The sequence below is a fragment of the Bufo bufo genome, chromosome 3 (assembly GCF_905171765.1).
Source record: "Bufo bufo chromosome 3, aBufBuf1.1, whole genome shotgun sequence".
Classification (NCBI taxonomy): Eukaryota; Metazoa; Chordata; class Amphibia; order Anura; family Bufonidae; genus Bufo; species Bufo bufo.
This window is the reverse complement of record NC_053391.1, coordinates 399,676,864-399,690,225: the sequence shown is the minus strand read 5'-3', so window position 1 is coordinate 399,690,225 and position 13,362 is coordinate 399,676,864. Positions and strand designations below refer to the sequence as shown.

At 40.8% G+C, this 13,362-nt stretch overlaps 1 protein-coding gene across 2 annotated transcripts in view; it reads left to right on the top strand.

The window, feature by feature from the left end:
* Positions 1–336: 336 nt before the first annotated feature.
* Positions 337–13,362, top strand: part of GALNT17 (polypeptide N-acetylgalactosaminyltransferase 17) — a 714,899-nt gene continuing 701,873 nt past the window's right edge. The window contains exons 1-2 of one of the 2 annotated variants that reach the window (XM_040424819.1): positions 337–979; positions 1,435–1,746. In XM_040424819.1, the coding sequence (XP_040280753.1) occupies positions 1,509–1,746 (238 nt within the window). In that variant the 5' untranslated portion in view covers positions 337–979; positions 1,435–1,508. Of the gene's footprint in view, positions 1,747–13,362 lie in introns of both variants that reach the window. The other variant, XM_040424818.1, reaches the window with a different exon arrangement.

Below are 13,362 nucleotides of genomic sequence, written 5' to 3'. Positions count from 1 at the left end.
CACTCATTTGATCCTGTGGATACAATGTGTAAAGAGCCGAAGGTTAGCTATTATTATACAATATGACATTCCTATATGGGTGCCTGTAATAAAGTGGCAGAAGAGTGCACATCCTATCTATCTATCTTCACATATTACATATGTGACTAATAATAGCAATGTGCTCAGCTCTGTGCATTTCATTGCTGCCTGCCCTACCCTATTCCTGCTGACAAATGCCCAATAACACTGAGTAAACAAAGCCTTGTTGTGAGCCCTGAATGTATCCAGCTGCAGATCCATTTATCCAGACCACATTTTCCTTGCAGCCCTTTTGTAGGCATGTAAACTGGGATTCAGGCAGCACACAGGAGGATGTCTCTGCACAGAAATAACCAGCTAAGAGAAATGGGAGCACAGAGGAGAGCAGCTTCTTCCAATAACATCAGCAAGCTTCTTCAGCAGCAGTGCCAGGAAGAAGGCACCACAATCACCATCACCTGAGTCTGCTGCTTCCCATGGACTGATAGGGTAAGCAGTGCTGAGCAGAAGACCATCATACACTAGAATGAGATAGAAGGGTCGTTGCTGTGCTGAGGGTGAGATCAGTAGTTCATTTCTACAGAAGCTTTGCCGCATTGTCAATTTTCCCTGCAATACTCTCTTCCCACATTCACACTTTGTGTTGCCATGAAGACTGCTGCTCAGCTATATGCATCATTATAGTTACTCCGTGTCCTCTGCAAAGAGAATGCTGCCAAGGATTCTGCACTTGCCTTTATCATTACTACAGTTATTACCAGCCACAGCTTCCTTGAGGAACCACTAGGAAACTTTACAGGCTGCTGTATTTCTTGCCTAGTCTTGTGATGTGTGCCTGCCTCTTCTACTGCACTTCCATGGTGGGAGATCTTTTATTGCAATCTCTATGCTTCTGTTCTTCTCCAGGACTGTCATTGAAGTACGGTACTATCATGTGTGCTGACTTTTTTTGGACCCGGTAAGTAAATAATTCAAATGACTGGAAGACTAGCCATGAGCAATTAAGGTACATATGCTTGTGTGGCAACCATCCCCTATGGAATAGTCTTTTTGCTTTAGTTCCTCATCTTGATCGAATACCTGGAAAACCAGCTCTGCTTCACTGTGGATGCTGCAGGGTCCAGATTGTTGCCCAGTTTGTAAACTTTCATTGTGAAGCATTGAGAACTTGCTGAGGATGCAGGTAGCCATCCACAAATGTTTCTATAGGCATCAGCTCCTGCTCAGTGCACATTGATTGGTTGGCCAGCTCTGGATTCAAGATCTGAAATCAGTTCCCTGTCAGATGGTGTTCTTCCCACTGTTAATGCCAACAAAGTTTTTTCAGTCACTGGTCATATTATTACTGAGTAACTCTTTTTGGAATTAAACATTTTTCATGTACACAGGGATGTTTACTTGTTTCCCAACCAGCTTAGACATTGACAAGACACCCAGAATTAATACCTGTTCAAGGGGAAACTGAAGATCCAAGACTGAGGAGGTTGATGGCTTCTCTTAGAAGAGTTAAAATCTTGCTGGTGTTGAACCTGATTGCGGTTGCTGGATTTGTTCTGTTTTTGGCCAAGTGTAGACCAATTACTGTGAAAGGTGGGGAGTCTTTCCATGAGATCCATCCAAGGGCAGAGGTGACAAACTTCTCCACCCATGGAGTCAGCCCTATCCAGGAAGCAGTGCTGAAAAGGCTCTCCCTTTTAGAGGACATAGTCTACAGACAGCTCAATGGTAGGACTGCATGACAATATATAATCTAATATAATATTTTGTGGATTTGTAAAATGTCTGGTAGATGTTGTTTTCAAATTGGAAATGCTTTTTATCCTATGTCTGTTGTGCTCATACTTCTGTCTTACAACCTGGCCAACTCTCACATTGGACATGTGGTATATCATACTTCTATGTATAATGAATGTGAACCCTCTGCTTCATCCTTAAATATCATGTTTCCATTACATATTTCATTTGCAGTATTGGATCTCTTGCCATAATACTCAGTAAGGAAATCTTCATCTAAAGTCTTCTAGCTTAATCCATTTTTGTACTGGTAGATGCATTAAAACATATCATTGTAGGCTATTTTACAGATTTTAAATTTATTTTGTTTAGCCAGATTGAATGTTTGCCCATAGTAATTACATTTCAGTTGGGAGAAATACCCAAGTCCCTGTAGTTGCAGATAAATAGCTTTTACCTTAAATCATTCCAGTAAGAATATGCTGCAGGTGCAGTAAGTAATTATGTTATCATTAAATATTCATATAGTGAACTTCATAAACTCAATATCTACTCTTCTGTAAATAATGATGCAGCACATTAAGCAGGGTATGATTATGGTCTTTTATTTCACTTTATCTGAGATAGATAGATAGATAGAATATAGTGACTATAGCTTTACTCCATGCAAGGTTACACTATAGTCTACTATTAATGTATTATCCAAATCTATAATAATATGATGACAAAAAATTATGTGAAATAGCACATTTCTGTGTGTGTGTAAGTGTGTGAAATAAGGTGTTCGTTTAGGGGATTTGAGAGCACAGGCGTGAGGAGTGTCCATCTCTCTAGAGAACCCTTTATGTCCATGCCTTACATGGCGAGTCCATTGATTTTCGAGGACACTGTGTATTGCTTAATTTCCCCTGAGGTGGTACTGCAGAGGAAATGGTCACTTGCTGCTGGGTTCACAGTTTACAGATCATCCCTGAATGTGCCGATGGCAGGACACCTTCTTATTAGCCTGTGGACCCTTGTAACAAAAAGTGTATTAAAATGTTATATTATTTAATAATAATGTATGGAAAGGCATCGTATCTATTAGTTGCTATGGGTAGCATTAATCAAGATGATATTTACTAAGTTATATGTGTTTCTTACCATTTATACAGTTTTCCACAGATCTGTGTGCAGATTCCAATCCTATTACTCCATGTGGCTAGTAGGGCTCACAATCTAAGTTACACACACACCTTATCAACATCTTATCTGTGGCTCTGTTCTTTAAAGTACTGAAGGAAACCAGAACCCTCAAAGGAAACCCACACCAGCATGGAGAGAACACTCAGAACTCAGGCAAATATTTCCCTGGAATAGTGTATGTCATTGCTGTAACCAAACAGTTCTAATCTTAGAGGAATAAAGACAACCTCCTGGCTGTAATGCAAGATCTGCAAAAAGGTCCTCAGTGTCACCAACTACCGTAGTTACGGTATAATGCTAGTGTCTTCATATGTAGCAGAGGGTCTCATGGGAGGCTTAGACATGGTAGCCTGGGTAAGATTGCAACCTCTGCATCCCTATAACTATGCCCTAGTGTCATTCCTGAATACATAAAAGAGCTAATTTCATAAGTTACCAAGTGGGCCTATTACGTGTGTTTTCTGGAGTGCTGAAGGAACCTGAAAACTCACACAAGCATTAGGAGAGCATACAAAGTCTTGGTAATATTAGTTAAACTTCATAATTTTGTGTTTCTAAAAATGTGCCATTGTTAGCGTGGTTAACATGAATGTATTAGGCCTCTTTCACACGGGCGTTGCAGGAAAATGTGCGGGTGCGTTACGGGAACACCCGCGATTTTTCCGCACGAGTGCAAAACATTGTAATGCGTTTTGCACTCGCGTGAGAAAAATCGCGCATGTTTGGTACCCAAACCCGAACTTCTTCACAGAAGTTCGGGCTTGGGTTAGGTGTTCTGTAGATTGTATCATTTCCCCTTATAACATAGTTATAAGGGAAAATAATAGCATTCTGAATACAGAATGCATAGTAAAATAGCGCTGGAGGGGTTAAAAAAAATAAAAAATTATTTAACTCACCTTAGTCCACTTGATCACGATGCCCGGCATCTCCTTCTGTCTCCTTTGCTGAACAGGACCTGTGGTGAGCATTAATTACAGGTAAAGGACCTTTGGTGACGTCACTCCGGTCATCACATGATCCATCACCATGGTAAAAGATCATGTGATGGATCATGTGATGACCGGAGTGACGTCACCACAGATCCTTGACCTGTAATGAATGCTCACCACAGGTCCTGTTCAGTAAAGGAGACGGAAGGAGATGCCAGGCATCGCGATCAAGTGGACTAAGGTGAGTTAAAGTTTTATTTATTTTTCTTTAACCCCTCCAGCGCTATTTTACTATGCATTCTGTATTCAGAATGCTATTATTTTCCCTTATAACCATGTTATAAGGGAAAATAATAATGATCGGGTCTCCATCCCGATCGTTACCTAGCAACCGTGCGTGAAAATCGCGCCGCATCCGCACTTGCCTGCGGATGCTTGCGATTTTCACGCAACCCCATTCACTTCTATGGGGCCTGCGCTGCGTGAAAAACGCAGAATATAGAGCATGCTGCGATTTTCACTCAACGCACAAGTGTTGCGTGAAAATCACCGCTTATGTGAACAGCCCCATAGAAATGAATGGGTCGGTATTCAGTGCGGGTGCAATGTGTTCACCTCACGCATTGCATCCGCGCGGAAAACTCACCCGTGTGAAAGGGCCCTTAGAGAGTAGCTATTAAATGTGCAATGTAATGTGATGAAATCCACTGCAATAAGTATTTTGCTATTGTATAAAGCTCCACTGAAAGCTATAGTAGAACTAGTAGACAGCATGTACAGCAATATCATTACCTGCAATGGCCACAGAGCAGTGTTTGCATTTTAACAGTTCTCATTTAATACATTATTCCTAGTAATTTATTATATGTATATTATAAGTCTTGCAACACGGTACGTTGCTGGATATAGTCAAAATGCACATGTAAATATTTGATTCTTTACTACAAGTAATGTGCTAGTGTTGATGTGATGACCCAAATCAAACGAGTTATGCTCTTGCTGATAGCCTGGGCTGTTAGCCAATAAAATAAAAAAAAATAAAAAAATGAATCTTGGTCCGGTATTTCAGTAAATTGAATCTGCTTTTATTACTGCTAAGCAAGCTGTACAGTATTTTATGATATATAGCGCTGCAATCTAAGGGAACACAAAGTAAGACCTTTATGTCGATGGTCCAGCTTTAGCCTAAGAATAATCAATAGATCCATCCATGTTTCCTATGTCTCCCATGCTCTACATAAGACTGTGTGATTTTGATGTGTCTTGCTTTATTAGCATAACTGCAAGAGAAGCTCAGTATGCAGATTAGTAAAAAAAAAAAATAATGCTGAATTTTGATAAAGTGACACTTACATTGAGCTTTGTAAGCTTTGTGGAGATATAATTAACTACCTTCTTCTTGAAGTGCTTGAAGTGGGGGTGTAATAAGAAAGGCATAATGGTCTGTACAGCTTTCTTCTCCAGTTAAACTGATGATTAACAAATAATTAGTACAAAAATTAAAAGGTCAGTATCAAGTATGGGATTCTGAAATGATGGATGTGGAATGTTCATATTACTGAATTTCAATTAGGTGATTATTCACTAATATAGCTAGATATATTTCAACACAATAAATATAATATCGGCCTTAATGTTTCCATTTTAAATTAGCACAAAATAGATTTTAGCTCAGAACCAAGACCTGAATCAAGTATAATTCAAGTATGATGTAACTATAATCAATGTCCTATCGGCAAAAATAAAAATTGCCTCAAGATCATATAAATTAGTTCTTTACTTCAGGATCCCCCACAACCACACACGCACACACACACAAACTAATGCATACCAATGGATTTTACTGCCGGTGATTGCCGCACTACACTCTGGCAGATGATAAAAAAATGTGATTGACTATTGCTTGTGTGCCAGTGCCCCCTCCACTAAACCTGTGATACTATGTGAAATGTGTACACATAAAGTTTGCACTGGTAACTCTTCTTTTCACCTGTTTGAAGTAAATGCTTTGCCTTTAAAATACAGTAACTGGTGGCTTCCATTTGTTGGTGCCTTTGAGCTAAAATCCCACCAACTACAAGAACAAAAGTGGCTAGGCACTCTTCCAAGGAGACCTCCGTATTTCCTTCTAAACATTTATAATGGAGGCCACTAAAAGTCTGAATGTCTATAAACTAAAAAGTCAAAAGCTACCCATACACTTAAAGAGGACCTTTCACGCCTCCTGACATTCCTGATTTAATAGTTTCATGCATTCCCCACGTACTAACAATTCTGGAGCATCTGTTCTTATGACTGTATGTCGTTCCTCTATTATTTCTACTAGAAGTTATGAATGAACTGCATTAGCTTTTAGTAAGAGTACAGAGGGGTGGTAACTAGTTGGGGGTGTGTACCTGCACAGTCTGAGTACGGCAGCACTGATTGGATAGAGTCAGACTGTGCTGGTACACCCCCCCCAACTGGTTACCTCCCCTCTGTACCCTTACTGAAGGCTAATAGCATTTCATTCATAACTTCTAGTAGAAATAACAGAGGAATTGCACAACATAGAGCCATAAGAATAGATGCTCCAGAACTGTTATTACATGGGGAATGCATGTAGCTATTAAAACAGTCCTGCCAGGAGCGGTGAAAGGTCCTCTTTAAATTAAAAGTTGGATAATTACTTGGATGCCAAAATCTTATATATCACCTTATCATCAATGTAGTACACAAAAGCATTAAACGAGTTATCCAAGAGTATAAAATACCCCCCCACCCCTGTATGTCAGGCCCCTCACAATTAATATACTTACATGGCTCCCCGCTCCCCGCGCAACTCCTGGTCCCCGCATCGCCGCTGCTGCTTCTCCCTGTCCGTGGATGAAAACATATGGTGTCAGGGGAAGGGGGGAGCAGCCAATGGCAGGTGGGGATGTGGATGAGCCTCCCTAGCATCGCGGGTTTCAAGAAAGTCATATGGAATATGAAGATGATGCATGCACTTTATATGTAGATATGGCAAAAAGGTACAGTAGATTACTAAAGATCTAGCGGAAAAAAATAATATTTCTAGATTGGTCAATATCAATCTACATATGTTAGAACGCTGTGATCAACCATTAAGAATAAACATATAGTTGGCATACACACGATATCTGTGTTAGAAACACACAGTACCACCATTTGCCGTGTTTGAATGAAACATGACACCTTATATTGCGATAGATTATTGTATGTAACACTATCTATCTGTAACTGATTGATGGACAATCAGTCAATCTTTCTTTTCATAGAAAGAGACTTTATACTACTTTATACGACCTTTATATTTGTTATGCTGTTCTTTAAAATCTAAATAAATTGTTCATAAAGAAAAAAGTTGCATGAAATGGGCCATTTTGACCATTTTGGCCAACCGTCATTCGACAGTTGTATTGATGGCAGGAAATTTGATGTTAGGTTGAAATTATTTTTTGTGGAACACAAAAAGAGATTTGGTCAGCACTTCAGTGCACGTGGTAAGTAGATGATCCCGGTGTTTATGAAAATCAATTCCCTGCACTTACGTTTCTTCAAATCACTACATTTGTATTCACATAATACGAATTGTTACACTAGGAAGTGTTTTGGCCCGTCCTGAGCCTTTTAATATTTTTCTGCTGTTGTTGCCCGGTGTATGGTATGATCTGCCAAATATGGACAGTCATTTGCCACATTGTGCAAGTCCACTATCTTGTTTTCATTTATTTTCTTTAATTGTCCTCCTGATCTGAAAGATTAGTCTAGCATCTTCTTTGTATGGCCAACTTAAGGGACACAACATTGAAGATCTTGTTGTTTTCAACTTGGCTTTTCATGTTTTATAGATTTTCTTAGAAGGATAAAAGATGCTTTAGAAACCTACAGACATGATACATATATTAAATGGCGTAGGCTAAATGTTCCAGAGTAATGTGCCATTTGAATCATTGGATGCAACTGAGAAGAGATTTTTCTCCTCAGTTTCTCCATGTTGATTACAAGTGGTGAACAGTTTTGACTATAATTGTGAAAGCTAGGGATAACGGAAAGTCGCAATATAATGGTCTGTGAACATTTAAATAAAATAAGTGGGAACATTTTCATTATTTTCTCATTGAAATGTCCCCAAATAAGAAAGGGATGAGTACAAAGAAGGCAAGGTGATCTCTTCTGAAAATTGAAAGCTTTTAGGCTGAAGCCAGTTGCATTGCATTTAGCTTAGACAACACATAATTCCAAGTTTTGCTAGACAAATTTGCAGTGCCATCACGATAAAGCTTTTAGTGCCTCGATGAAGTATTCATTGATGGACCAATCAGCTATTCCGAGATTATGTAATTGCTGTGGTTTGCTGTAATGGGCATAAAATAATCAGTAATGGCAGAAGGATGGAATTAATTTGTGTCAACTTTTTTTTATTCCGCTGTGTTTCTGAGCCATAATTACCACTTTAAGAGGTGTGGAGCAGTCATAGTTTTTGGCTCATGGTCTGAACTCCTCACTGGTAAGGGGGAGATAATATTTTTATCCTTTCTGTTTCCTATGTGATGTTTAGTTTATGTCTGTTGTTGGGATTTTGTCTATGGATTGTATGAAAGAAATAGGGGAAAGAATTTGTTATAGTGTGTGGAGCAGCAACAGAGAAGTGATTAGGTTGGTGTAGAAAGATGTCCCCGTGAGGGACGGAAGAAAGTGAATTACTGTGGGCAACCATGGTCAGGTTATCTAAATAGGAGGAGTTGATAAAAGGGGCAGTTTATAACGGTTGAAGAGAGAAGTGACAGTGAGTAACAAGAGCAGGGGCATAGCAATAAGGGATGGAGAGGTAGCAGTCGCTACTGGGCCCGAGAGGGCCCAAAGACCCTGGTGCGTCATAAGAAAACACCAGTATTATAGGAAGTGCATGCTGATCAAGTTACACCTCTGGCTAGAGATAAGGGGTTAGGTCAAAAATGCGGCATGGGGAAGGGTAGCTGTTTAAATTTTGAGCAAGGGGGGGCAAAGGGGGGCCCAAGCCGAACCTTACACCAGGGCCAATGAGCCTTTAGCTACGCCATTAAACAAGAGATAGTGGTCAGGAGAGTGTTACGGTAGACTCTAGCAGACCTTTAGAAGAGTATATCAACAGTGTCTAGGAAGCTACAAAAACAAACAAAGAAAGAGGTGACAGTGAGAGAGAGAAGTTGGGAGACTGTTACAGAAGACCGTAGCAGACCTGTAGAAGAGTGTATTCACAGTGCCTAAAGAGCAACAAAACCGTGCAAAAAGGCCAGACAAATTGACTGTGAGATAGCATCTCAAAAGTGAGATCGAGTGAGATAGCAGACCCAAAGTGGACCCAGAGACTGTCACAATAAAGAAAGTAGGATGAGTAAAACACCAGAAAAACTGATGTACTAACTCATTCTAAGTGAATGGATATATACTGAGAGGCTACCAGAGGATTCCATATTGTTAACAAGATATTGTACATCGATGTCGCTGTCTGTATAACACCTCAAGTTATTTCTGTGTTGGTTTATGATACTGTAGTACAAAAATTGTCCTTTACTTAGAGTTGTTCAGTAAAAGAAAATTAATTATATCACCACACTGGATAAATCTGTGGTGGTATCTGATTACACCCAAATATATAACAGATTTGTTTTGTAAACTGGTATTCTTAAAACATAGCGTTTACTAGGTCATTTAAAATAATGGTTTTTACAAAGTGATCGACAACAAACATATACCTCCACTATACCAATTCAAATATATGAAAAAGGGTGGATCTTACCGCATCTCTGCAAGATCCACAATCAATGGAGGAGGTCCTGGTGTTAGATGATACCGGGAACCGGCGCGACCAGGGTGCTTGTGTTGGTATTGGCACTGCAAATAGCTCCTAGTAGGCCCTGTTGTGTCTTTCCTACCTCATTGAGGGTTAGGGGCTATTATCAGCGCCTGCCTAACACACATGGAGCACCCGCCCCGACAGGGGCGACCCCACACCGAACCTTACCCTCAGTATGGGTCTAGTGTTCTATATGGCCCTAATTACACAGCCCTACATGCCATGTTTCTGTCTTGCTTTTGATCAATCATTGCTGTTTGTGGTGAGACACCGGCTGTCATGGGACACTTCCCATGGTACAGCAAGGATAAGAACCATCGATTATCCTGAGTGAAGATACGAGGCCAAAACCACCTTGATCTTTATTGCCCTTGAATACATGTGTGAAGTCCCCTGATGATGTCTCAAAAGCAAGACAGAAACATGGCATGTAGGGCTGTGTAATTAGGTCCATATAGAACACTAGACCCATACTGAGGGTAAGGTTCGGTGTGGGGTCGCCCCTGTCGGGGCGGGTGCTCCATGTGTGTTAGGCAGGCACTGATAATAGCCCCTAACCCTCAATGAGGTAGGAAAGACACAACAGGGCCTACTAGGAGCTATTTGCAGTGCCAATACCAACACAAGCACCCTGGTCGCGCCGGTTCCCGGTATCATCTAACACCAGGACCTCCTCCATTGATTGTGGATCTTGCAGAGATGCGGTAAGATCCACCATTTTTCATATATTTGAATTGGTATAGTGGAGGTATATGTTTGTTGTCCATCACTTTGTAAAAACCATTATTTTAAATGACCTAGTAAACGCTATGTTTTAAGAATACCAGTTTACAAAACAAATTTGTTCAGTAAAAGACTTAAGGTGCTGCCACATGTTGAGGCAGTTCTGAATTTTGTATTCGGGGGAAAAAAAGCATAAAAATAATTTGCCACATCCAAAGCACATGTCGTGACATGTGGCAGCATCCTTAGGAATGAGGTAAAACTATATGCATTTATTCATGTAAAAGGAAAATAACCTCCCACCTCTACCACCTTGATACTGAACTGCGAATGTGTAGTCAAAATAACAGGAGCATTATTAATATTACAGTAATATTAAAAGTGTTACCGGGATTTTCTTCTACTAGATTCCTGATAAAAACTCTCTAAATAATTAATTCAGTGCATTATTATTTTAAAGGGTTCTCCAAGGGTTTAGCATTGGTGGTCTGCATATCAATATATTACTGTGGAGGTGGCAAATACACAAGGTAGTCACAATAAATAGGGCATCCTAAAAATACAACATAATGAGTTGAGGTTGCCCTACAAGATACTTTTAAAAAAAAAAAAAAAAAAAAAAAAAGGGAGGACAATAAAAGAGGGGGAAATAGGGTAAGGTAAAGGAAGGGGCGGATGAAAATGATAAAACATCACATAAAATATGCAGACATGCCTTCTGGTGGACAAGAACAGGCCATCAATTTATGAGTTCCCAGAGAGGAGATATTCTAGAAGTTTAGTTCAATAAGAAGCAGTAGGATTTAGAGCTTTGAAATTTGATCCTGTTCTATTAAAGGTTGGCTATCATTCCTCCATTCCTCTTTGCAAAAGCGGCATTTGGTAGTCACCTCATAGTGTTTTTTGCCATTCTCTGGATCGACACTGTAGGATTATAGATTGCACTTGATGGATCTGTGTTTTTTTCCAACCTTACCAAGTATATAACTACACTAGCAGAAGGACCCGGCTTCGCACGGGTATATTTTATCTATTTTATTTAATGTTTGGTTGTGTCATTAAAATATATCGACAGTATCCCCCATAACAGTGACCTCTACAGCACTCCATCCCTTTTTACAGTGAACTCCACAGTCCTCCACCACTTAACACTGACCCCCCCCACAGTGCCCCTCCACAGCAGCCCATCCCCTTAACTTTGACATTCACAGCAGCCTGCCCCATTAACAGTGAGTTCCACAGCACCCCACTCTCTTGACAGTGACCTCCTCAGGGGTCTGCCCCCTTAACAGTGGCCTCACAATACCCTGCTGCCTTAAAAGTGACCTCCACAGCAGTTGCCGCTTTATTAGTGGCCCCTGCCCCCTTAACAGTGACCTCCACAGTGTCTGCCCCTTTAACAGTGACCTCCACAGCGGCATGCCCCCTTAACAGTAACATCCACAGTGAACGCCTCTTTAACAGTAACCTCCAAAGTGCCCACCCCTTTAACAGTGACCTCCACAGTGCCCTGCCCCTTTAATGCTAGGGCTACATGACGACATGTGTCGCGTGACATTTTGTCTCAACAATTTTTATAATGATCGGCTATGATGTCGCACTGCGACATGTGACATGCTGCGACTGTGACACATTTGAAAAAAATCCATCACATGTCGCAGTGCAACACCTTAGACTATCATTATAAAAATTGTCACGCGACATTGGTGCGACATCAATGTCCCGCGACATATGTAGCAGTGTAGTTGTGCCCTATGTGTCGCGCAACTTATTGTCACGCGACACATGTCGTCATGTAGCCCTAGCCTAAAGATGACCTACAGCAGTGAAGAAAAATGGCTGGGTTGTTATGTAAACCTGGAGTGTGTATATGTGGACAGTGATGGCCAGTTCGCATTGTTTGCCCGTGAACACATGCGGGCTGCCATCTTAACTCACAAGTCCGACGAGGCACAGGTAAGCCCTTACCTGTGCCTGTGCAGCGAACCGGTCTGAAACAAATGCGGTCAGCGGGAGCAGGCAGTTCCGAGAACAGCCCGATGAAGGCCCCCGGCGGCTGTTCTCGGAACTGCCTGCTTCCGGTGACCGCATTTGATTTCAGACCGGCTTGAGTCTGGCCGGACTTGTGAGTTAAGATGGCAGCCCGCATGTGTTCGCGGGCGAACAATGTGAACTGGCGATCACTGTATGTGGAGACTAAGGGCCTGCGAGCTTCTATTGGCTGATAAGGGACATGTGACCGTGTGTATGGCAGTTGGGATATGAAGAGAAAGACTTGCAGGCTTGTATTGGCTAATGCAGGTCATTTTTTGGGAATATCTCAGGAACAGTACGTCCTAGAGAGCTGTGACCCCCACAATATTTCTTTTCAGGTAGCAAGGGATGTGTATACCAAGTTTCGCTGAAATCGATGGTTGCGTTTTTGAGTGATTGCGGAACATACATACATTCACACATATATACGTTCTTCTTTGTTTATATCTATATATATATATATATATATATATATATATATATATATAAAATGTGTTGTCTGAGAACAACACTGTCTATTGCCCCTAGCTATGGAAAACAGGACAGAAAGATCTTTGTAGGAGACCTGTGGGGGAGCTTTCCAGGTGTCCTCTGCAATGTGGTTGAGTGGCTGAAGATACAAGTATTGTACTGACAGTGATTGTTGGATTTATAGAAGGTTTATCTGGTTCAGGAATTTTGGCAGTTCTTTTAGGTTACAGAGGGTAAGACAGAACATTCAAATTAGAAGGCCCATTGAAATGGGAAATTATGTTCCTTGATCAGAGAGGTGATGCAGAGCAGCACATACAGATAATGGGGGTCATTTATTAAATATTTTGGCATTAAAATGTCACAATTTGTGACTTTTTTGCTCAAAGCAAAGACAGACTTGAACATGTCACAAAAACATAG